Source organism: Salmo trutta, chromosome 37 (genome assembly GCF_901001165.1).
Source record: "Salmo trutta chromosome 37, fSalTru1.1, whole genome shotgun sequence".
In the NCBI taxonomy this organism is placed as follows: Eukaryota; Metazoa; Chordata; class Actinopteri; order Salmoniformes; family Salmonidae; genus Salmo; species Salmo trutta.
The window spans coordinates 28,364,106-28,391,860 of NC_042993.1; the positions used below are offsets into that span (position 1 = coordinate 28,364,106).

At 41.1% G+C, this 27,755-nt stretch overlaps 1 protein-coding gene across 1 annotated transcript in view; it reads right to left on the bottom strand.

The window, feature by feature from the left end:
- Nucleotides 1–19,406, bottom strand: part of grik3 (glutamate ionotropic receptor kainate type subunit 3) — a 125,391-nt gene extending 105,985 nt beyond the window's left edge. The window contains exon 1 of the mRNA XM_029737840.1: nt 18,475–19,406. Coding sequence (XP_029593700.1) covers nt 18,475–18,589 — 115 coding nt within the window. The 5' untranslated portion in view covers nt 18,590–19,406. The remainder of the gene's footprint in view (nt 1–18,474) is intronic.
- Between the last annotated feature and the right edge of the window lie 8,349 nt (nt 19,407–27,755).

The following is a 27,755-nucleotide window of genomic DNA, read 5'->3' on the forward strand; positions in this document are numbered from 1 at the left end:
ATAGGATAAAGTAATCCTTCTAACCCCCCCCCCTTAAAAGATTTAGATGCACTATTGTAAAGTGGTTGTTCCACTGGATATCATAAGGTGAATGCACCAATTTGTAAGTCGCTCTGGATAAGAGCGTCTGCTAAATGACTTAAATGTAAATGTAAGTGAGAGAAGGAAAATGGGGTATTCGTAAGAGGGCAGGAGGGGAAGGGGAAAGGTCATTGTCCCCAATGTCGAGATTACAACAATGAGCACATGCTGAACAGGATTGCATCTCCAGTTTGACAGGAAATGGAATAGAGAGTGAATGAAACCCCAAACAAAAGCTTCTTTTTTTCCTCCTAAAGGAACAAGAGTTTAAATGAGCAGTTGTTTCACCGCTCAAAGAATAAAATGAGGGAGGAGAGGAGGACGAGGAGGAGGGAGGTTGTTAAGAGGGGAAAAGGAGTCTTTTCCTATCATGTTCATGTCTAACATGAAACGAAGGATAAATGAATTAATAAATGAACAAAAGTCTGACATCCTGACAGTTTGATAGAGCCCAGTCTTTACAGTTGAACACTGTAGAGTTAGTCGGCAAAAGCCCATCATTGCAGGTAATATCTTCTCTGGTCCTTTCTTGTAAAGTTTGACAGCGGCTGGAGCAGCTCCCCGCTCTAATAGGCTCCACTCGGAACACACACAAAGTCACACACACACACACGTACACATTCGCAAATACACACAGTCACACACAGCCACACATACACTGTCCTGGCTCTGTTATCTCCAGTGCTTGCTCTGTCTATTGACGGAGGACATGCATGCTCTGATCTCTCTGCTCAGCTCGTGCCAGCCGTCATTAACGGCTGCAGACAGAGGCTTACAAAGACCCGCTGATTGTGCCCTTGCCTCCAAGAGTGCCCCGAATAGGAATAAAGCTTTTTTCAATCACCCTTACGATCTCATGTGGTTTAGTCAGTGATTTTGGTGTGAGCAAAACCAACTATTCAAGTCTAACAATGAGCAACTGTGAATAGTCTTTTGAATCATGCTTATATGATTCAGACTGGATCAAGCAATGAATTCTATACATAGCGTATAATGTACAGACCTACTATGTATATTTCCAGTTACTTTATCATTACTGCCCTGTTCAATTACCTAAAAAATGCATCCTTCCTTCCAACTTTCCTTGAAGTAATAACAAATTTGACATAATGTGGATTGGTGGAAGCTGTGTTTTGTAACCCTTACTTTTGCCAATCCAATCTGGTCAGATCAGTGATTACTTCAATGAGTACGTTTACATGCACAATAATCATTTGATGGCAGTAGGCCGAGTATGGCATTAGTCATGTAAACACCTTACTCTGCTTATCTTAATTGGTCATAATCGAAGTAAGCATACTCTGATTAAAACAACTGGATTTCTGAGCAATCTTTCGAATTATTAGAACATGTAAACACCTTAATCGGAGTTCCAGTGGTGTATTTGATCTGTGCATGTCCTACACCAGCAGTACAAGCCTCCCTCTTTTGCGTGAGTGAAGAGAGTTCGGAAAAACTCAAAGTACGCATCATAGAAATACAGATAACTGCCAAAATAATGGAAACACTTGAGTAAATGAGGGATACAGTGTAGAGGTCGACCGATTATGATTTTCCAACGCCGATACCGATTATTCGAGGACTGAAATTTGCTGCCGATTAATCGGCCGATTTTTATATATATATTTGTAATAATGACAATTACAACAATACAGAATGAACAATGAACGTTTATTTTAACTTAATATAATACATAAATAAAATACATTTAGTCTCAAATAAATAATGAAACATATTCAATTTGGTTTAAATAATGCAAAAACAGTGTTGGAGAAGAAAGTAAAAGTGCAATATGTGCCATGTAAAAAAGCTAACGTTTAAGTTCCTTGCTCAGAACAAGAGAACATATGAAAGCTGGTGGTTCATTTTACATGAGTCTTCAATATTCCCAGTTAAGAAGTTTTAGGTTGTAGTTATTATAGGAATTATAGGACTATTTCTCTCTATACCATTTGTATTTCATATACCTTTGACTATTGGATGTTCTTATAGGCACTTAAGTATTGCCAGCCTAATCTCAGGCTTGAAGCCATAAACAGCGCTGTGCTTCAAGCATTGCTAAGAGCTGCTGTTTGAATGAACGCTTACGAGCCTGCTGCTGCCTTCCACCGCTCAGTCAGACTGCTCTATCAAATCATATACTTAATTATAATATAATAAACACACCGATATACGAGCCTTCGGTCATTATTATGGTCAAATCCGGAAACTATCACTTCGAAAACAAAACGTTTATTCTTTCAGTGAAATACGGAACCGTTACGTATTTTATCGAACGGGTGGCAACCCTAAGTCTAAAGATTGCTGTTACATTGCACAACCTTCAATATTATGTCATATTTATGTAAAATTCATGCAAATTAATACATCTTTGTTAGGAATAAGTGGCCTTTCAACAGTTCGCACAATTTCCCTAGTTAATATTGCCTGCTAACATGAATTTCTTTCAACTACACATGCCGGTTTAAAAAAATATACTTGTGTATTGATTTTAAGAAAGGCATTGATGTTTATTGTTAGGTACATTATTGCAACGATTGTGCTTTTTTTTGCGAATGTGCTTTTGTTAAATCATCACCCGTTTGGCGAAGTTGAAGTAGGCTGATTCGATGATAAATTAACAGGCACCGGATTGATTATATGCAACACAGAACAAGCTAGTTAACCTAGTAATATCATCAACCATGTGTAGTTAACTAGTGATTATGTGAAGATTGATTGTTTTTTATAAGATAGGTTTATTGCTCGCTAGCAACTTACCTTGGCTCCTTGCTGCACTCGCGTAACAGGTGGTCAGCCTGCCATGCAGTCTCCTCATGGATTGCAATGTAATCGGCCATAATCGGCGTCCAAAAAGGCCGATTGCGATTGTTATGAAACCTTGAAATTGGTCCTAATTAAATCGGCCCTGCCGATTTAATAGGTCGACCTCGAATACAATGTATTGAAAGCAGGTGCTTCCACACAGGTGTGGTTCCTGAGGTAGTTAAGCAATTAACGTCCCATCATGCTTAGGGCCATGTATGAAAATGCTGGGTAGGCCATTATTTTGGCTACCATGGCTATGCCCCTATCCACAGGGCACGAGTGGTCACTGAATGGTTTGATGAGCATGAAAATGATGTAAATCATATGCCATGGCCGTCTCAGTCACCAGATCTTAACCCAATTGAACACTTATGAGAGATTCTGGAGCGGCTCCTGAGTCACCGTTTTCCACCACTATTAACAAAATACCAAATTATGGAATTTCTCGTGGAAGAATGGTGTTGTATCCCTCCAATAGAGTTCCAGACACTTGAATCTATTTCAAGGAGCACTGAAGCTGTTCTGGCTTGTGGTGGTGCAACGCTCTATTAAAACACTTTATGTTGGTGTTTCCTTAATTTTGGCAGTTACTTGTAGTTTTCACATACTAACTTTATATGTCCGAACACATAAAAAAATAACATGGTCGGTATGGTAGAACGTTTACTTTGACTGCCAATTTTCTGAATTCATCAAAGTCCCATCAGGTAGCCTGGATTTCAGATGTGTCCATGTAAAAAGGATTATTAAGGAAATTGTTCTTCTTGCAAAGCATGCAAACGTTTTAATAGAACTATCATATTAATCTGAGTATTCACAATAATCATATTATTGTCTGCATGTAAACAAACCCAATGAAGGGAAGAAGTAAGGATTCATTTGAAAAGTATTCAAACATGACTTACATTGCAGGTTTCTCTCCACAGAATGCCTGTCTACTTCAGGAATGGGCCTGTGCACATTTAAAGTAATTACTCCTTGAGACAGACAGGAGATCCATACGTGGACAGTGCAGAGAGAGCAAGTGCAGGGCATTAAACAAGCATTCATTCTGGGACGCCACCTGCATGCCAATCATTTTAAGTGTGGCCTTTCTCTGTTGGTCATATATTACAGTACAACAAGCAGACTGGTAATGTTGAGGGCCTCTTGTTTTCATGGGAGATACTGTACTTTGCAAAATGCATACAATGTATAGTAGGTACAAGTATAATTTGGTTGAATGAAATCAAAATAATTAGTGAGATAAGCAATGTGAAAGGAAGTTACATAACTAATATTACATTTCAATATTGTGACATATATAATGACACCATGTTGGGATTATATGGAAATGTTTTCATGTATTCAGGATGTAAGGGTGAAGTACAATACCAATCCCATGAAAAAGCAGAGGGTTTTCTGTATTACCACCAAAGGCAGCCTTACCCTCTCCTCAACCCTAATGTCTGACATTTAGAATAGATCACTTTAGACATTCAGGGTATTGCTGTTTCTAAGCTACAATACTCCCCTACATTTCCGTAATATATTTTACCGTCTAGACATCGCATTGTCGTAGAGGACGGTTTCTAAGCTGCTATTTCCTGTGTTTATCTCCAATCCTAGAGGTCACTGATGCACCTCTCACCTCAATGTTCTTGGGCCTTAGCAGAATGACTCAGCAGTGCCTTTGACATTTCTCCATATTTCCCCTATTTCCAGTGTAATGTGCTCACTTGTGGACAGAGCTGCACATTTGCTATCCCTGGCTGACGTCATGTTTTAGATGGTAGCAGGATGGCCGAAGGGATGATTGCATGAAAGGATTCCATACGTATATGAAGACTATAATCTTGAAGATTATATGGAAAGGTGGTGAAGGGAATATATATATATATCACGAAGAACACAGAGGAAATACAAACAATGAGAACATTGCAATGGCAACATGACAACATCTCTGTCCTGTTATAAAATATTCTGCTAGGCTGAATCATATATATACTGTGTAGAAAATACATAGAACAATAATTAATTTGATCTGAAATGATTAGCATAAACAAACCATGGACAAATATGATAAACATTGTTTACTTCCGACTTCAGAGTAATTAATACATTGCAGATGTCTCGTTACATTTACATGTGATTGTTGTGACATCCTTCAGCTGATTCCTTTCATCTAAGCAAATAATAGTCGCTGATTAAAGACTATTGTTGCTCATGCAAATTTGATAATCTCAAGTTTACCCTTGATGTCGTGCACTTAGTTGACCTAATTAACCAGTTTCAAAATTGCTCTTTGTTTAATGCAGAATATAGACCAGATTTCTCACTCTCTGTGTATTGCGTGTAATATCAGGTTGAAGTTAAACGGTTAAGGGTTTTTGTTCGTGAGATTGACTTTTCTTTGCTTGACTGACTCCTGTTCTGCTGGACTTGTAGCCAGCGATTCAGTACTCATTTTCATCACATCTTCGAGCAATATGCAAACCACACTACTAGTGATTAAATGAACAGTGACAGATTTTAGTACCAATGTCTATACGCCTCCAGTAAGCCATGCATTACGAATGCATGTATAAACTTTGTACTGTATATAGACTGAGCCATGATATGTAAACTAAAATGTATTATACACAGAGGGTTCACAGACAGTGTTACTGCACAATAACGTTCATGTAACTAATCAAAGACCAATTGTGGAGTCAAAACCCATGTCATGACAAAGAAGACTGTGGCTAACCAAAAAAGACTGGTAAGTTAGAACAGAACTATAACACTGCGGAACCAAACTGAGCGCTACTATGAGTAACTGGAAACTGTTTAATAAGTGAACGAATCAGTCGTTATAAAAATACTGAGGCGAAAGTTGAGAGTGAACAAAAATAATATTTGAGAAATGCACAGCAGCGAAACTCCTCATTAAATCTCTCTTTGATAGAGAATTGATTTTGGAGAATAAGCATGCTGATTAGACCGAGGACAATCAAACACTTCATTCTTGATAAAAAAAAGGGGCCGCCGTCATCCAATCACGTCGCAAATTGGCAACATAAGCTGCTGTTACTATGACAGCCATCCCAGGCCTTCTAAGATTCTCGCTCACTTCACAAAGAACATCTGTAGTGGTGACCTGAGGGAAGGGTACTGTTCTGAACATTGGATGGAATGCCCTTCTGCTAATGCTATGATTCATGCAAGAATCGCTAACAACTTAGCTGATCTGCACCGACAATCCCAAGTCGCCCACTAACTTCCACTCCCCCATTCAATTCCTCTCCTATCCCTCCCCATTAATGATAATCTCCATCTCGAGTCCCATCTGTCTTCGTCTGGGCACATGCAGAAGGGCAGCCCTTAAGTGATTCACAGCATACACTCTGTGGTTAACCATAGTGCACCCCGGGGACAGTCGGACAGTAGACGGTTAAACATTCCCTTAGACGGAGGAGGATACCCAGGTTGTCTTATATAGCACACAGAGAGACCAGAGAGGGATCTTCAGGTGCTTTCATGGTGTTAACTAAATTGACAGTGGCTTCCAACCTCCAATCTATCAGTCAATGGAGGGAGTGAGGGAGTGAACGAGTGCAGTAAACGCGGAAGCATCTCTCCTGATATAGTTGCCGACTGTCGCCGCCGGGGAAAAAAGGTGTGAGGCTGAATTGTCTTAAAGGGATCTCTGTTTCCCCAGAGTGATAGCCATACATTTGCAATGGTTTGGCCCAGGGAGGTTTGTCTTATCTGCTCCCCCTCACCAAGGGGGGAATGGAGGATGAGTCCTTCCCAACACACTCGCCACTGTTGATTGGTAGCATGCACACACAGATACTAGCACATACGTAACCGACCAGCTCGATTCGGTCCTATGTATCAACATTTGAAATGGTATATCATACACTACAGTTGAGGAACAATGGGAAAGTAATTCTGCTTTGAAAGTTGATTAACTTGTAACCTCACTTTTGAGAAAATGGCCCATTCAGCATCGTTCACACCCTCAAGCCTTAGCCCCACCCATCTCTTTAAGTATTCACATGTGAGGCCATGTACTAAAGGCTGGTTTATACTATGGGTGTGTTCGTAAACTCAATCTGGAGTCCCAGAGTGCGCTCAGAGTGCTTTCTGGATGTTTGTAAACTCAGAGCATTGTTAGATTGTCTGTTCATAAATTCAGAGTGTTTTGCTCTCGAGTGTTCAGAGCGCGCACTGGATACTCTGGCCGATGAGTAGAGTTGATCCAAGCATTCTGACCTCACAACAGCAGGCAAGCACCCAAGCTAACTGTCTAATGTTGGCTAGCTTGCTAGCTACTTCCAGACACAAATGAGAGAACAGCTCACTCTGACCATTTTACTTGTCCTAGCAGAGCTGGTTAGGCTGTTTTTATCAATCAAATGTATGTATAAAGCCCTTTTTACATCAGCCGATGTCACAAAGTGCTATAAGGAAACCCAGCCTAAAACCCCAAACAGCAAGCAATGCAAATGTAGAAGCACGGTGGCTAGGAAAAACTCCCTAGAAAGGCCAGAACCTAGGAAGAAACCTAGAGAGGAACCAGGCTCTGAGGTGTGGCCAGTCCTCTTCTGGCTGTGCCGGGTGGAAATTAAAACAGAACATGGCCAAGATGTTCAAACGTTCATAGATGACCAGCAGGGTCAGATAATAATAATCACAGTGGTTGTAGAGGGTGCAACAGGTCAGCACCTCAGGAGTAAATGTCAGTTGGCTTTTCATAGCCGATCATTCAGAGTTAGAGACAGCAGGTGCGGTAGAGAGAGAGTCCAGAGCGTTGGTGACTGTAACTGTGCTACTGACAACAATTTAATTAAGCTTTTTTGCCAACGTTTACTGACACCGGCCATATTCAACGAGTGTTTGTAAATTCATCAGTTATTCTGCGCTCTTGCACACTCACATGAGAGTTCTCTGAAATCGGAGTAGATAGCCAGAGAAAATTTACCTGCTACATCTATCGACAGTTGTCGCAGTGACATCATGAACATTCTATTGAAATGGTTACTTGCATAGTGAAGTCTTTTGTTTAGACATGCTAAACAATGAACCCTAATCCCAACTCATAATGTTACTACCCTGGATGAATCTGTAGGTAGCTAACCAAACAGGTTCAATGTAAGCTAGCTAGCTAACATTAGACTATAACTAGCAATACAAATGGCTCTGAGATGTGAATAATATTACTAAACAGATCATACACATAACGTTAGCTAGCGAGCCAGCCAGCTAACATTAGCTAGATAGCTAAGAGTACGCTTGAACTTCAAATGAAAATGACTTTCTGACTAAATTAAAAACGTGTAATATATGGAAATGTAGCTAGCTAGACTATTTTACCCGTATGGATGGACGCTTTTCCTCCCTCTGTCACGGAGGCCATGGTTGCCCTTAGTTTGAGGATGTAATCCGGAAACAGCTGTATTATACTCCCTCTGCATATTTGCAATCAAATGCCAGAATTTTCTCCACCTCCTTAGCTATCATACTCTCATTCCAGAAAGTGGAGAGCAACACTATTGCAGATCTATTACATGATATCTTTAAAAAAAGCTGCTTTAGAAGGGATTACCTACACATACTGTATTAACCAGATCATGTTATAGACAGAACCGTGCTCCAACTCATCTCTCGGCATGTCCAGCCCATCCATTATATCAGCCAATCATGGCTAGCGGGACGGTTCCTGACTTTTTCTTTGGCTGAACCAACTAGGCTTGTTATATAACAATGTTATTTGTAGTTACAGATGGCAAACAAGTTTGTTATTTTGTTAAGGCACATGAAAATTCACATTTTCCAGAAGGCATTTCTGCCAAAAAATGAAATTTTATTAAAAAAAGTTTACGTTCAAATGACTCTACTGTGAAGTAGTGACACACGCCTAGTTTCCTGAAACGAGTCACATATACACACATTTACACTACACTATACACACATTACACCCCCCCCCCCTTCCCCCAGCCATAAAACCTCACACACAATGCAGGGAAGGAATCACACGACCAGACCTGACATTTGCAGCACACCCATAACAATAACGTGCCTGATTAAAAGGGCAGAATGAAATCATACCACACCCTGTACATTGCCAAGCTAAATAGGATTTAAACCCGTGCAGGCCACTGATACCTTCGGTGTCAAATCCTGATTACTATAAAGAGGAGAAGAAAAGGTCTCGCTGTTGTAATGCCTGTGTAACAAGGGGTGTCTTAGAGCTGCATAGTTACACCAGTATACACAGTCCGTGGACAGATAAGGCAGTATTTTTATAGAGAAGGCAGGGGAAACTGCTCCGTTGAATGCCTATTTGAAAGGCGATGAAATAAAGGCTCTGTTTTTATCTTGCTTGGATCAAAAGGTTCAAGCTAATTAACAAACTAAATAAGAGTCTCCCAAGCTGCGTCTGTGCGCTCTCACTCTCTCTTGCTCGCTCTCTTTCTTTCTCTCTCTCTCTTTCGCTCTCTTTCGCTTATACTGCAGCGTGGAGGGAGAAATAATGGGAGACCATAGCGGTGTGTGCATTTTGTGTGTGTTGTGTGTGTGTATGCATGTGTAGGATTGGAATGAAAAGGGGATACCAAGTCAGTTGCACAACTGAATGCATTCAACCGAAATGTGACTTTCGCATTTAACTCAACCCCTCTGAATCAGAGAGGTGCGGGGGGCTGCCTTAATCGATGTTCACGTCATCGGAGCCCAGGGAGCAGTTGTTGTTGTGGGTTAAGTGTCTTGCTCAAGAGCAGAATGGCAGATCTTTCCACTTTGCCGGCTTGGGGATTCAGATCAGTGACCTTTCGGTTACTGGCCCAACACTCTACCTGCCACCCCTCTGTGAACACATCTTGGTGTGTGCATGTTGTGCTTGGGCGCATTCATGGGTGCACATTTACAAATCCAAAGAGAAATGCTCCCTGCACTGAAATTTAACAAATACCTGCCAAATGTTCCACCACCAATTAACCATGCTATAGAGCTCCATGACCCACAAAATAAAATGGCTGGTGATCAAGGTTTCCTGTCTGTTTTAATTTGATTTGACTTTTCCAGCAGAACCCGGAGGAGGCTGAGAGAAGGAGTCAAACTGAAAGGACAAGGGCACGTAATAAAGACAAATGGCTAAAGCAGGAAATTTGATTCATTGCCTCGGTACAGCAACATTTACAACCCCCAAAAAAACATTGACAAGCCATTAATTTTAAAACACTGTCAAATCCAGGAAAGCACACATCCGGCTGCTATAATGACATTTAGTCCCAGAAGGCTGCTGGGGAGAGACAGGGAGATGGTTAACTGACTTTATCAGCTGGCCATTTGCCTGACTTCCACATGCGTGCAAGCAGTTTTTGGTTATGTTCAATTCAATACATTACCTCAATTCTTCATACCGAATACAGAAGAATAATCTAGAAAAGCATCAACAGTAAATACCGAAACTCTGCTCAATAAAACTCCTGCCCAAACTCAAGTTTTTGGCTAATTTCTTCAGAACTAGACGGACGCATTGATGTGAGGGTTGCTCAGTATTATTTACTGAAATAGTTACCAGAAGCATATGCTTGCCGCCAATCTTTCACTGTGGAGCGCACACTTTGTAGTATGATATGAAAACACCATCTGGTGTGGGAACACAGCTAGGCTAGCTGTGTAGCTAAAAGGCCCTACTGTGTCATAGGGTTACCTTACTGTTAGAGATATCCGTTACATTAATCCTCAATGGATTTTTGATTTAATAATCATTATCTAGCATGCATAATACAACAGCTCTACTAATGTACACGGCAGATGTACACTTTCTTGAGACAACGTTTGTTGCTAAGTATAGCATATAATCATCTTGGTGTTGACACTGTATGACCTCTTGTTGACCTCGTCAACGTTTTCATAATGCATTTTATTAAACCTTTCCTATTATTGTCTTTCATTAGAATCTCATTAGATTATGTCAAAATAGTGACATTTAACCATCGTAGTTATATGTCACCCAAGCTGACATATGTATGGATTCATAACACATTAATATGAAAATTCCTAACAGTAGCCCTATATTTCAGTATATTGCCTAGAGTGTTTGCTTGTTTGGAGGGTAACATTTTGTCTCCTATGGAGCAGAAACAGTGTGTCCTGCTGACAGCGGAGAACTGGAAACAACACGTTCTGAGACAGGGCCCTCTCCTTAACAAAATGAACATCTGCCGTTTCTCATCAGCTATATTGAAGCTAATGACGGGCCGCAAGTGTGCTGACAGCGAATGGAATTGGATTGTGTACAAGAGCCCCTGTGAGACCAGACATATGTTCTGGAGTGAGTTTGTGGATGGAGTTTTTGTGAGCGTGCGTTTATGTGTGTTAGTTGAAGTGTCACTATGGGTGGGGAGAGAGAGAAGAGAGAGAGAGAGAGAGAGAGAGAGAGAGAGAGAGAGAGAGAGAGAGAGAGAGAGAGAGAGAGAGAGAGAGAGAGAGAGAGAGAAGCCCGCTGGCATGAGTTATTAAGTGAAGACGTTGTGTATATTGTGCCTGTGTGGGCGAGTGAAGTGTGTTTGTACAGGTTGAATAACTGTTGTATCCTTCTTGTATCTCCTCCTCTCTCTCTGCATCACTAACAAAGATCCCCGCATCACACACATCAAAGGAGCCCACTCTCGCAGGATACAATTGTACTGTGACCTCTCACAGTCTTTGTTCGTATGCACCACAACAACTCCCAGGCTGCTAGCCTAGCTCTCTGCCAAGAGGATTCTCCCTGCTTGCCTTCTCCTCTTCTGTCTAGGGACAGATTACATTTACATGAAAATTAAATATTTGTTTTCCACTCTGGCAATTGACGGCCATCTTAACTTCACACAACTGTTGATGTGTTCACCACTCGCTGTTGCCTTTCTTTGTCTAGCACAACTATTTCTCTCTCTTCTTTCTGTTCTCGGAACTCTGCGGTGAATTCTTTTGCACACGGCCTTGAGTTCAACTTTTGTATAAATAGAAGCGAAGTACTATACCACGGCCCTTTTCGCAGCCTCTTGAAATATTTGCGAGTCATTTAAAATGAGAAGTTTGCGTGAACCCCGGTGAGGAGGATCTAGGCAAGTGTGTGTTTGTGTGTGTGTGTGTGAGAGAGAGAGTGTGTGAACGGAGAGCGCTCTCCTTCTCGCCTGCATTCTGGAGAGGCTAATCACATGAAGAACATTTTCTGGTTGGGAGGGATAAAGACCAGCCTCTGAAGTGACTCATCGTGTTTGGAGAATTTCAACCGAGCAGCAGCTAGCGAACGCAGCTCTAATTCTCCTCACAGAAGTGTGGCTTTGGAACAGTCACATTGCATACAGCAGCAAATACATCTTCAGACTTCTCGACTGTTATTTCACGCAGAAAATGTATTTAGGTAGTGTTTTCCCCAAAGCATAAATTACATTTGGGGAGACAAAATGACAATGCAGACACCGGCTGTTTGACGAGGAGGGGCAAAAGGGAGCAAAAGAAATGAAAGCGATGTCATATCATGAGGAAGATTGATTAACTGGCCATGATGAAGTATTAGGTAGATAAAGTAATTGAATATTCAATACATCCCTGTCTGGCACTGAAAAGCAGCATTAAGAAATAAAAGAGACAAGAGACTATAACTTAGTTTAATCAATCTTCTGCCTCCAACAAAAATTAAATAAGCATAACTATAAGTATCTATTAAATGGCTTGTGGGCTGGTTTGTAATTTCATTGGTTTTCAGCATAAGCATTGGCTGCTCTATGACAGTGAGGCATGAGAGTGAGTCATCCATTATATATATATATATTTATATAAAATCATTGCCACTGTTCTAAGCTGTTGAAAAATCCATATTTTCCGTTACCGGCTGTTCAGGTATTTATATAGTTCCATTGCATCACATAGCTTTCAGTAACTTCCCTCTAACTGTCGTAAATTTTGTCAATTTACATTCTAAAATGGGTGCTATAGCCTACCTCATGTCAAATGAAGTATGCTCAAAGCTCAGTGGTTGGCTGAATTTGTTACATAACCATTGGCATCCATTGAAGTTGGCATTATTTAAAGACTAAGTCCAGGATCTTAAGCACAACAAAATATTCTATGAACTGGACTCATCACATATCATACAAATTGCATATATATATTGCATATATTATCACAAATTGTATATATTATCACATATACAAATTGCATATATATATATATATATATATATATATATATATATATATATATATATATATATAAATATTAGCAATTAGCAACATTTTTTTAATGAATAATAATAATAATTATATATATAATTATATATAATTATTATTCATTAAAAAAAATTCAGGACATAACATCAAACAAAATGGATGACAATTGGATGACGTAGTACACAAGAAATGAAGACCCGTTCTGGCTCATGAGCACCACTTTCAAAGCTACTGGTTGAAATTATACAATTGTTCGGGAGCATCACTTTAACAGAAGACACACAAAATGAACAACTATAGCTTTGGATGTAAAGCTTTAGACCCTAAGTCAGACAGGATGCTATAGAGAAATCTGGAGGTGAAAAAAACGCACACCTGTTTCGGCGAGGTACTGGCTAGGGGGAGTAGAACACTTGAAAAAGAAAAGGAGAGCCGCAAACTCTAAGAGTTCAGTTGCAATAATTGGGTATTATTGACAAATACTGCGGGTCACTAGTTTATATAGAGTCAAAGGACACACACAGGTGTCTGTAATCATTGCCGGGTGTGGCCTGATATCATTGGTTAATTCTCAGATATAAACAGCACATACAAAAAACACGAATGATTCGCATACGATCATAGATACAATTTGGCTACATAGGCCTACAAAACATTTACAATGAATAGCAAAATCACAATAATCACAAGAATGGCTTCAGATCAAAGTCTACGTTGACACAGAAGGAAGCAAGTGTCTTTAAATGAAAGATCCAGGCAGCCTCTCATTGAATAAATTCTCGAGGTCACCCCCTCTCCTAGGGAGGGTGACATGTTCGATGACGATATAACGTAGGGACGAAATTGAATGGTTCGCTCCAAAAAAGTGGGCCGCAACTGGGTAAGTCGAGTTTTTGCATCCAATGGTGCTACGATGCTCCGGGAGTCGTACTTTTAATTTGCGCTTTGTTTTTACACACATCATTTTTACCACGAGGAGAAGTTATTAAAAGACAAATAACTGCCTTAGTGGAGCACGTGATAACACCTTTGATTGGGATCTACACTTGTAGTTTCCATCCGGTAGAGGCGCAAACAGACGTTGTGCAGGGATATTGTGGGGTGGTAAATCAGAGTTTAACAATTGATCTCTGAGAATCTTTCACGAGAATTCGACAAAAGGAGGGTCAGAAAACACATTACCGATATAGTCATCAGATCTTAGAATGTGCTAATGTTGGTGAACGATTCCCTTAATTTGTTCAGAGCACTTTGAGTAGCAGGTAGTTAGAATGCAAGAATGCAAGAATTGCGAGACTGTCCTTGAAAGAGATCATGTCTCGATTTGTTTAGAAATTTCTCAATGGCATGCTTTAGAGAAACAGACAGTCTCTGACAAAGCACAAACAAATGTCTGCATTCAAGACTTTTATACAGTGTTGCACCGTTTAACATGGTCCTTGTTTCCACGTATGACTGAGAGAATACATTTATTCATGAGCACCGGTAGACACAATCAGCGTCTGAGCTCCACCGATTATAAGCTAAAACCAGACCTCATTGTCAACCAGGGTAGCCTAGCAAAAATATACTAAAATCACTCTATCCTATACATTATCTATATACCATAGAAATGATGGTATGAGCACTACTTGTTTAGTAAAGACAAGAAAAAGAAGAACACTGAAGTTAAGAGGAATACAATAGGCCTAGATACAGTAGAGTCTTTTTTCTTTTCTTCCCTCAGACGTTTACAGGCCTGCAGAAGGAGTGCGATTGACCATCTGGCCCTCAGTATGGAGCTATGCACTGTAAAAGCACTCAAATCAATGGAAACAACTCCACCTTGGATGCCCACCATTACACAGATGGTGTACTTGGAGAGAACTGCTTAGGCTACCTAACGAAGAGCAGACACTGCACAGACAGAACACCCTACGCTACTGGCCCGCCACCACCACCCACTTCCAGTGAATGTTGCTTGCTTGATTGGTATTGTAAGGTATTGTTCGATGCTGGCCAGCGACCATGAACTACAACAGGGCCCTCTGGTGGTCTGTTGATAAATGGCTTTGACCCAGAGTGTGAGTGTGTGAATAGTATACTCATACACAAGCACAACACACACTCACACATATTCTCACGGATACACTCTCTTAACGTCACACATAATGTACATGCACACAGCGGAGTCATTTCAGCTAAACCGAGGGTATGGCAAGCTAAATTGACTCCAGACATTGTCACCTTCTTGCTGTAGTTTCACTCACCTCAGTCAATAGGGGACCTCTACAGGATCGGTGGGTCCCCCGCGGGACGGTTGAGCTAACGTAGGCTAATGTGATTAGCATGAGGTTGCAAGTAACAAGAACATTTCCCAGGACATAGACATAATAATACATTATGGCCTTTCTCTTGCAAAATCCAAGATGATTTTCTTTGCATTATCTTTTACCATAATCTTATGTGTTATATTCTCCTACATTATTTTCACATTTCCACAAACAAAGTGTTTCCTTTCAAATGGTATCAAGAATATGCATATCCTTGCTTCAGGTTCTGAACTACAGGCAGTTAGATTTGGGTATGTCATTTTAAGCGAAAATTGGGAAAAAAAGGGGCGGATCCTTATTAACACTCTACAAACACGTTATGCAAGAATTCGCTGGTACGCACCGGGATTAAAACTCTAGTTTAGTTTCATGTCAAGTCAAACAGCAGTTACCTAGCCAAAGCCATCTACTGCAGCCATCTTTACACACTGTTCCATGCAGCTTCATTGATGCGCTCTCCATAACTCCAGCCAGCCAGGCTACCGCATGGTCCTAAAGTCAACCTACTAATTTATACTAATCTGCATTTGGCTTTTAATCAGGGTTGGAATGATTTTAGTAGCCTATTTTTAATTGTTGTATGTGGAGCTAGGGTATGGCGACTGCCAATTGACACCCCGTATGCACATATAGTCTAGGCCTAGGATAACACATTCCATACATGAGCATGCGATGATGCCCACAGACCAGGGCTGCCCAGCCCTCTTCCTGGAAATCTACTGTTCTGTAGGTTTTCAGCCCATCCCTAATTTAGCAGTTCTGATTCAGCTAGTTAAGGTCTTGTTGAGCAGCTAATTAGTAGAATCAGGTGTGTTAAATTAGGGTTGGACTGGAAACCTACAGGACGGTACATCTCCAGGAAGAGGGTTGGGCAGTCCTGCCACAGACAAACATACAGTAGATTACGTGCAGACAGATATACAAACCCATTAAAAGGCACTCAGAAGTTAACTTAAAAATTCAGATTTACACAGAGAGACAGTGTTATTGACATAGATGTCACTATATTATTAACGTAGAAAATATGCCTATGAAGCACAGTAGACACAACCCGCACACACACACACACAGACTGTACATTCAGACACATTTTCATGCATTTCATTTTTCTGTTCTAAAGCATTTGTATGTTTTTGTTCATGTGGACATCAACTCAAATTCAGCACATTTTCTTGGCACATCCTCATCTGCCTTTTGTCAAAAGACTAACTCATGTATACAGAAAGAACTGCACCTGGACTAGAATAAAAATAAAAATAATATATTTTTTTAAAGGCAATAGTGCAGCTGTAGCACATTTCAAGGTAAATTTGTCTCAGCTCTGTGGCATTTCAACAACAAGACCAGTCACAGGCTATTTTCAGACTCCATTGTATGAGCTGCGGTACTAGAAAAAAAGGTTATTTTGACAAAATTCTTCAATTTGCATCACTAAAACAAAGCAGACTCTACACAGCATCTACGAAATCACAACTCTCCACAACAATGTCATAGCTGTTCACAATGCTGCAGTCAATCATCAAGACATGCCCAGCCAGAATAAGTGATGACAAACCTCATCTGTAATACTCAATACCATGCATCGTTTTCTAGTGAGACATCATGGTTTGGTTTGCTCTCAATGTTTTTCTAATAATTTGTATAGGAAATAATACATATATAGGCTACTCATTTCAACTACCAGAAATCAACATTTATTTATCAAAATATTTGATTATTTATAATGTGTACTGTATGGCCTATATGGCTGTCTTTGTTGACAGGTTAAAAACTTGACTATGATGTAGCCTAATAACTATGTAATAACACATATTTTACTGTAAGACATATGCCTGCCTGTTCTTTCAAAACAAATGGATTGGATTTGGGCGAAATAAATTGTAAAATTGTAAAAATGAAAACTATATTTTATATTCTTATATGTTTGTTCACTATTTTACATAATGACTTGTTAGGTTATCTGTTAAGACAAAATACACACATTTGTCCAGGGCCCTGTCATATGGCTCTCCATCGTTTACATTGAGCCTTGTAAAGCTACGTTAATTTCGGCTAATGCCATTTTGAGTAATTGTCCTGCATGGCACCGAGCCACTTGTCAAAAGCGATTTGCCTTGGGACAAAAACGTATTGATCTTCATTCTGTCCCTCTCTCCTCGCCGCACAAAACGTTTCATCACATCTCCGCGCTCAGAATGAGAATTCTCACATTGTTTTACTTGGAGTGATTCCAAAAGACAGAGGCAGCATCACGCGCTCACTTGTGTCATCACATTAACCGTTAAAGCAAAGGGGAAACATTTTGAAAAAAGGCACTAGAGATCAACGCAGGAGTTGCTTACAAACTTCCTTCATTCCATAGGCCTACAGTACGCGTCATGCGGCTGTCCAAGGCAAGCAACACCTGTGCCATCTCAGCACACGGGCCCCTTAATATATGTTTTTGTTCCTTATTTGCCCTCTTAAGTACAAATAATATGTTTGGGTTGTGCATACTTATGTTGTATTGCTATGCAAACTTTCTCTACTTTGTCAAGCATTTTTAAGCATGTCAACCTTCTCCAAAATGAATAACTGACGTGAGATGAAGATTAATCATGTGTATTGATGTAGGATGTATTTATAACGCGTCAACAACATCAATTGCCACATGATAACCACATAGGGAGCATATAATAGACTATAAGAAAAGAATGGCGTTGAAAAACAAACAAGCATGGGTAGGGGTCATTTTTACACATATCGGCGACAATGTGGTTGCATCGAAGCCTCCTGACATGAAGTCACAATAGTTGCACAGCATTTAATCCAATGTATCTCTGATTGTATAAAGTACTGTGGGTCTCTGCAATATTGTTTTAGATGCACACAGTCATCTGATAGCATACCCTTGAAAAGAGCGTAAACATATATATTTTATAGATGACGGGCAAGACCGTTACTCCAAAAACCACAGATGCTGCACAAGCACAGATAGATACACTCACTTTCCTAAATAGATAGGATTTCCACTCTTAAGAACGATACTGATTCTTTACCTATAGCCGGTCCATATTACACATAAATAGACACTTAATAACGCTTACCTATTCGAATGACATGAGGCATCCCACAAGAGTACTGAATCCAAAAGAGACATAGAATGGCCGATGTCCAGTATTCCAAAATCGAACTCCGGGCAGACAACCAAGTGTTTCTCATGATTGTAAAGTCGTGGGATCCACTTTTTAAGATTCCAAAGACGCTTCAGTGTTGCTCATCAAATTTGAATTCGACGGAGTCATATGTGGGTTTGTGTGTCTGCGACAAATGGGCGCTCATTGTACTTGGTGCAACATTCTCCCAGTTTTTTCACTCTCAATATTTTGGACGGCTTTTCAAGATTATACCCCAGTTCCACACACAGGCGGATCAGTGTTACACCTGCGAATGCTGGCTGCTACAATTAGCCTGCACGAGTCTGTATCCCTTCCCCTCCTACGGTTGATGCTATTTGTCTGCTGGCTGGAGAACAACCGGGCTGGATTCCCGTAAAAATGTGGAAGGGAACTGCGCCTGCGGTACTTTTGGTCGCCTCCAACGATGCTCTGACCGGTGTTAGCCACAAGAAGCCTTGAAAACCTGTTTCTCAATAAGTTTCTTCAGAATTCATGCAAGCTCATTACATATTTCAAATATATAAAATATCAGTGCTGATTTGAAATATAAAATTTGTCAAATGTTGATATAGCCAAATAGCAGTTATTATCATGATGATAATTGTCTAAATGGTAATTACTGTTCATTTAGAAAAAGTATTCGAAATGTTTAAGAAAAGCTTCTTCATGGTGCAGTAGTCGTTGCTGTCTGTTTTTCTCATAGCACAATGAAGAAATAGCCTATTGCGCTTCAAGTTTTAGAAAAATCAATAACAAAAAATCCGTGGACGACCAGAATGACTTTTTTCAAATTGAATGCTTGTTCAACTCACAACCTGCGCGTGGTTGGACAGATTCACTGGTGATTATGTTTTTTGGTACTGAGCAAAGCTTGTGTTGTGAGAGCGAGCGCCACCAGTCTTATTCAATAGTGCCACTAGAGGCACTTGAATCATTAGGCAAAGGTCACAGTTATGTCCATGAAACATTTGACACGTGAGATTATACCACTAGATTATTACATTTTCAATGATTATTTATTTCTACTTATTTTACATCTATGTGTTGATGATGCACTTTTTTGGTTAGATTAATGCTCCCTGAAAACCAATTAAAATGTTCAGTATAAATAACTTCCCCACGTGTCAAAAATAATAAATTGCTTCACATGCATATGCTGCCAATTCTACCTAAACAATTACAATGATACACACTACAGAAGTTGCCCCTTTTAATCTAACAGTGTGTAGTCTACCGTCCCACTGAGTCATTTGGAAAGCATCGCCTACTCAAATGTATAGTTGTCTCTAAGGCAAAAAGTGCAGACATGTCCTCACTCCTTTCAGGCCTAATCAACATGTTTAATGACAAAGAAAGCCTGTAGCAGGAAACAATTGAACGGGTTGAATTGTGTATGCACATGTTGGAAAATAATAGTCTGGCAGTGGGGTGTGGGCCATTGACAAAGCAGACTGCTCATCACGGTTATTTGGAGCGCTCTGTCTGTGTCAATGAGTACATTAAACTCACATAACTGCTTAGTGCCTTTCTGTCTGTCAATTTGTCATGCTTTATATGGAGCCGTCAGTCACAAGACGGTGGGTGAAACATGATTGTAATCGCATAGAGAGTGTGCCACCGCCTGCAGTGCACAGCCCCTCTCTCTGCCACTTCCTCACTGCTGTAGGTACAGTAGTGACTGTGTGGAAGTATCAAGTCACATCACACATGTATTCATCTACTCGATGACACACAGTACTGTATTACTTACTGCCATGAAGCACTCCAGTGAAAATGTAAATTAATATATCAGTTTGTCCCTTGTGAGAAATTGAATTTATATTTGAATGAAGGAAAGGCTGAGAGTGAAATGTTGGTATCCCTAGACTGAGTCTCTACCTCTATCTCTGCACTTGATTTTTATATTGAAATATAAAGGGATTTAAAAGATTGTGTTGAAGATACTCTGGCTGAAGATGGCAAAATGGCGATCTAGTCTTAATGAGCTTATGAATGCACTGATGGGAGAATGGCTTGGCCCATTGGTTTTATATTCCTATTTTGAATGGGGGGAAAACAAACTGATTGTATCAGAGGGCATGTGAGCTAAAATAACCATAACTGACTCTGCCACTGCATATTCATGTCTTGGGGAGCAGATCTATGGCCCCTTGGCACAATACAAGGACTATCAATGTGAGTTATGTGGCCCTGCTCTCACATTATCAAGATTAATTGACTGCTGCTCTTTCAAATACAAAATGTACACAGCTTCAGCAAACAAGACATTGTGGGGGTATGGGGGTGCCCTCTATAGAGAGCCTTGTGGCAGTGCTCTCCATCACCCAGACTGATCTATGGATCTGATCGATGACAATGATCAATGGTCAGACAGGTGTGTGCCATCACCCAAGACATGGTGGGATGCTATGGGAAGCTATGGGCTGCTATGGGACACACGCAAGCTATCACATAGATAGACCTGGGTTCAAATACAATTTGAAATCATGTCAAATACTTCAGCTGTAATTGATTGAGCTTGCCTGTTGCAATGGAACCAATAAAAAAGTCTCAAAAGTGAAAACCCCACCAATCTGGCACTCCAGGCACCCTAAAGCAAACCTTCAAAGTATTTGAAAGACTTCAAATATTTGAACCCAGGTTTGTTATCACAATCACCCAGCACTCCTCCCCTGACAAGATGTAAGTCCTTCTCTGTAACAAAAGGAGGTGAATATAATGCTAAATAAATATTGCCAGATAGTTTGTTGAATATAACAGGGGTAATGAGTAGAAATTTAAACGACAGCGGATGCTCATATTATTCCATGCTGGGTTAATAACTACTTCTCCGATGGCATCCCCTTATTCTCTCTCTCTCTATGAGGTGTTATCAATAATAAGGAAAGAGGCATTACTAAATCCTGTGCTAAACATGAATGGCCTGCTGGCAAACGTAATACAACATTGGAAAAGGTAAAAGGGTTGTAAAAGGGTGGTAAAACATTAAAACACTAGTGAATAGTTTTACAAAGTCATTTTGGGAATATTTTATTTGGTAGTCGTCACTGGGATGAAAACCTGGTATAACCAATGATTTATATATACACTAGATGACAGGGGGTGCTGTTTTGAAGCAACCATGACTCCATCTTCGCACTTCGCAAAAAATATTTTTGAAGCTATAGAAATGCATTTATTAAGGTCTACATTTGTTTTTGCCACGCTTATTCTGTTACAGACACCTTAATGCATATCTTGAAATTATATTATGTGAGCTAAACATAAACATTTAAAATGACAATGTCACGGCTGTTTGAATGAGCGGACCAAAATGCAGTGTGTTCGTAGTTCCACATATTTATTAAACGTGAAACTGAATGCAATACACTTAAATACTTGAATATACAAAAACAACAAACCGTGACGCAGAGAGGAAAACACACTACTCCAAAAATAATAACCCACAAAACAAGAAGAGAAAAACCCCTACTTAAATATGATCTCTAAATCAGAGGCAATGAGGATCAGCTGCCTCCAATTAGAGATCAACCCCAAACAATTCCAACATAGAAATAGAAAACATAGAACAACCCAAAACACCCCTTGTCATGCCCTGCCCTACTCTACTATAGAAAAAGGCATCTTACTAGGGTCAGGACGTGATGGTACCCCCCCAAAGGTGCAGACTCCGAATGCAAACAAAAACAAAAAAAAACAAATCAACCACAAAACACAAAGGGAGGGTAGGGTGGGTGACTAGTGTCTATGGCGGCGGTTCTGGTTCCGGGCGTAGTACCCCCACCGCCCGCTGATCCCCCCGCTTCTGTATGTGCAAAGTAACCAGATCATGGACCATCGCCGGAGGCTTCGGACCGCCAACCGCCGTTGAAGACTCTGGGCTAAAGGCCGCCGCTGTAGGCTCCGGCCTGCGGACCGCCGCTGGAGGCTCCGGGCTGCGGAGCGTCGCTGGAGGCTCCGGCTGGAGCCGGAGAGCGTCGCTGGAGGCTCCGGGCTGGAGCCGGAGAGCGTCGCTGGAGGCTCCGGGCTGGGGAGCGTCGCTGGAGGCTCTGGACTGGGGAGCGTCGCTGGAGGCTTTGGACTGGGGAGCGTAGCTGGAGGCTTGATGTGAGGGACTGGCATAGGAGGCGCCAGACTAGTAACACGCACCTCAGGGCGAGTGCGGGGAGCAGGAACAGGACACCCCGGACTGGGCAGGCGCACTGGAGGCCTGATGCGTGGGGCTGGCATAGGAGGCGCCAGACTAGTAACACGCACCTCAGGGCGAGTGCGGGGAGCAGGAACAGGACACCCCGGACTGGGCAGGCGCACTGGAGGCCTGATGCGTGGGGCTGGCATAGGAGGCGCCAGACTAGTAACACGTACCTCAGGGCGAGTGAGGGGAGCAGGACACCCCGGACTGGGCAGGCGCACTGGAGGCCTGATGCGTGGGGCTGGCATAGGAGGCGCCAGACTAGTAACACGCACCTCAAGGCAAGTGCAAGGAGCAGGCACAGGACATACTGGGCCGTGGAGGCGCACTGGAGATTTCGAGTCTAGAGCTGGCACCACCTGTTCTGGCTGGATGCTCAACCTAGCTCGATCAATGCAGGGCTCGGGCACAGATCGCACCGGCCTGTGAATGCTCACTGGCGATACAGAGCGCATCACCGCATAGCTTGGTGCTTGCCTCATCACCCGCTCCCAACGGAAAGCACGGGGAGTTGGCTCAGGTCTCCAACCTGACTCCGCCAATCTCCCCGTGTGCCCCCCCAAAAACATTTTTTGAGGCTGCCTCTCGCACTTGCCTCGTGGCTTGTACAGCGCCTCATAGTAACGCCGCTCTGCCTTCGCTGCCTCCAGTTCCTCCTTCGGTCGGCGATACTCTCCAGCCTGACTCCTGGGTGGTTGAAAAACAAGTTTTAATGACTGCAACCTAAGTGTATGTAAACTTCTGACTTCAACCTGTACCATCAACAATCCAGAGTTTATATACATCAGAGTTTATGTATGAGGGGTTGGGGTTTTTGTCAGAATCTGTATGAACACTACTGTTGTGGTGTTACTGGGCAGCCTATGTAGGCTACCTTATATGACCAAAAATCATTACACATCGGCCAAGCAGTAAATTAAAAGATAATTCAACCTGACACCTGTTAAGTCACACGTTCAGATATGACGACAGTTTGAGTGTGCTTCTGTCCTGTTTTTTTCCCTGTGAAATGATTGCCTTCGCATTTACAAGCTAGCAGACTTTTGCGATCAATTACTTGTCAGGAGAGTCAGTCATAGCTAATGGTTCAGAAAACACCAAGTCCCCATTGTAAAACCAGAAACATCGACAAGTGCTGCACTTAGTTGACTGGATTGATCAGCACATTTTGTTTATTTTTGAGTGACGGTAACAGAATAGAAAGACACGATCAATGTTTCTCCCAAGGCACCTTTCAGTGGATACTTATAACCCAGGCCTGGGATTGGCTAGGACGAGATGTGCAATCCACAGTGTTAGATTGTTCATAATTATTTTGAGAAATTGCTGTGCTGCTATTGAGCTGCAAAAATGAATCATGTGAAACATTTGTTCTCATTGATTTTCATTCTCTCTTTAAGAAGATAGTAAAAGGCATCACCACCAGGCAGAAGATAATGTTGGAGATCGAACATCTCCCTACAACAAAAGGTGAATAGGAACCCGGTTTTCAGAAAGACTACAGTCTAATATGGTTATGAATTGGGTGTCAGGTTTTTCGAGCGTCTCCTTTGAAAGAAACCACTTCTTTGATGACAAACTTTGAATGGTGTTGTGAAGTGGTTTAAAACACAATCTTATGATTGGTTTCATCAATTGCAACAAAATCTACTATCCAGACCTTAAATGGAAATTGTTTTGGGCCCAAAGAAAATTGAAATGAGATTCAAACAAAAATAAAAGGGTGGTAAAACATTAAAACACTAGTGAATATTGGTTTACAAAGTCATTTTGGGAATATTTTATTTGGTAGTCTTCACTTGGATGTATACCTTGTAAAGCCAATGATTTATATATACACTAGATTACTAACAGGGGGTGCTGTTTAGAAGCAACCGTGCCTCCATCTTGGCACTTTGTAAAAAATATTTTGAAAGTTATATAAATGCATTTATTAATGTGACATTCGGAAAAAAATGTTAAAAATATTTTAAAAGTTATGACCTGCAAATTCAAAAGTATGTTTAGCCTGACTGATATGGTCATTTCTTTGCATACTGTTTGGCAATGTAGTGTAGCGAACTTAACACAACACCAGGCAACCTTGTCAAGAGGTCCGGATTTCTTGCCGTAACGGCTAAGGTCTTGGGTTGACAGTCACTGGACGCTGGATTCTAAGGGATATATGCTGCATTATGCTGCATTATGGACGCACATTAAGGCAGTGTTAGTTTTATATCTTTCTATACATCTTGATAAAGGCCTTGTCCCCTCTATCCCTCCTTTCCGAACTTATTTGCCAATGCATGTTGAGAAGGAGGTAAGGAGAGAGGATGTGAGGAATATAGAACTAAAATAATTGAGAAAGAGCCCATAGTGTCTCCCTCCAGACCTTTTCAATAATTTCCCACCCTATGTCTGTCATGGTCAAAAATAGCATTTTATTTACATTGTTTAGTATGGTCACGCTGAACCACGACTATTGTGCTTCACCTCCCTAACACATACTGTAAGCCTGTCAACGCTGTGGGTTTGTGGCGACTCTATCACCCTGCCATAACGTCCTTGCCGCTTTAGTGGGCAGACAGATAATTAAATGTCGATTTACTCTCTTCAACTTTACTAGAGCAATATTGTCCTACTACTTTGCTCACTGTTGATAGATTGAACGCTGGCCGTGGCCTCGTAACGTATGATTCAAGGCAACGTGCCATCTGCAGATGAGGTTATGAGGAATTGGCCAAATTCTGGCTCTGATCACAACATTTATATACTGTGGGCTCAGGCCCGTTCTGGCTCGGAGCTGGAGAATGAGCTGAAGATCTATGTGGCGCGCCTGACATGTGTTGTGCTGTGGTGGGAGGGCAGACAATCACAGGCCTGATCATTCATCCAGACAGTCTGGGAGATGGGAAATGAATGCTGCGAGGGTTTCAATCCAAAAGGTTATAGATGAGAATCCCGATTTCAGTATGATATCCAAACATACCAGCAGCGTAGCTTCAAGACATGATGAGGCCATGTTTGCTGTGCAGGAGCTGACACCAGTGACCTACAAAATCATTGATTAGTTTCTCAAATTATGTATTTCTACCACTGGTTGCCTCACAGTGATTACATTACGTGAAATGTAATGTCAGGTCATTGGTAAAATAGCAGCATGTGTGCCACATAAGGACCTATGGTCGATTGCATGAAAAGGACACTTGAGAGGGATGGTTGGCAACCTTGTCGAGATTAATCAAGGAGCGATTAATTATCTCAGAGAACTCCCCTGACTGAAATATACTTGACCCTGGACTGCAGCGATGTGCTTCAGAGAGGGAGCAAATGTCCACAGAGGTCAGAGATGAAATGTTGTCCTGACCTACACTCAGATTTGTCATCAGAGAGCGATTTGAAAAAAATGTAAAGCACTGTTCGACCTATGCTGATAAAATTCCATTTGCATACTTAATTAGCATGTGGAACTCAAGACCTCCATCATCAGCATTGTCTTGCAGCACACTCCGCAATCCCCACAGCAGTCGGTGAAGTGGCACTTTTTTGCCAACTCAATACTTGTAATCCAACTCCCACCAAACACTTACGATTCCCTCTGGGAATGGAGGTTTGCTGCATACATGTAGCAACATCAGTTACAGAGATGCTGCTACATGTATGCAGCATTATGTATCGCTCTTAAAGTCAAATTCAACTCCACTACCTACACTTATGTTTATTGTTTGCATGTTATGGAGCTAATGAAAATAATGAACATATGTGTTGACAGGGCTCGACATTGAAGCAAATGGCTAATACATGTAGCTAATGACTGTTTTCACTTCGATCATTACATATTGTACATTGCCACCAGTAGAACACATTTTCAGAATAATGTGTTGATTATCTCGATGGGGTTCATACTATGCTAGGTGCTATGAGACGTTTGGACTGTATCATAAACATGCTTAGCTTGCTAATACACCTCCAGTCAAAAAACCTAATGCTTTGTTTGGGGAGGTTATCTATATTCCTATAATTCACCACTCAGTGTCTGTCAGTGACCGAAAGGGAGACACGTCGATGACAGCGACTGTCCGATTAACTGCTACATCGGCTAATATCGTTCCGGCAGTTTAACAGGCCAGGCTTTGTTGTTGTTTACACTGTGTTTGCCCATCATTAGGCTGGCAATGCTCGTTGCTGCCTACTCCTTTAATTTTAATTAAATTTGATATACAGTAAAGGCTCCACACGTGGCCCCCAGCCAGGATTTTGAAATAAGACTCAATTAACCTGAATGACCCTGTCTAACACAAACAATGCGAAATTAATTGTATGCATTATCCATCCCAGACAGGCTTAGTGGGCTCAAAAGTACCTTATAAATGGTTTAGAATGCAATTCCACTTTGTTTTCGTTTGTGGCTTCCAAATCAATGGGCCATTAAAATTCTCTCCACCAATGAAAAATAGGATTTAAAACAGGTGTCAGGACTGGGGTAGGAAGGGAGGTTTGGGAGGGGAGCAGATATTGAGAAAGGATGTTTTATGAACGCTGGATATCATTAGCAAAATGGGATATTTTCGGACTGGAAAAGTTGTACTGATAGTCTCTCATGGCCTTATTGTCAGAATCTTTATGCATGTGAGAGAACTGCAATTTTCTTTAAGATAAATATAGAGATGGGGGGAGGTGATTATTGGAGCAGTACGGTACAAGACAGAATATACATCATATTTTATTTCTACTTTCATGAAATGGATGAGGTATTTCTGAGTTCAGATGTGTGTGGTACATTAGGTGTTCCAGAGGTGGCTTCAGGCAAGATACAGTGCTTTTAGAAAGTATTCACACCCCTTGACTTTTTCCATATTTTTGTTGTGTTACAGCCTGACCTTAAAATGGATTAAATAGAGATTTTTTTTGTCATTGGCCTAGACATACAGTGAGGGAAAAAAGTATTTGATCCCCTGCTGATTTTGTACGTTTGCCCACTTACAAAGAAATGTTCAGTCTATAATTTTAATGGTAGGTTTATTTGAACAGTGAGAGA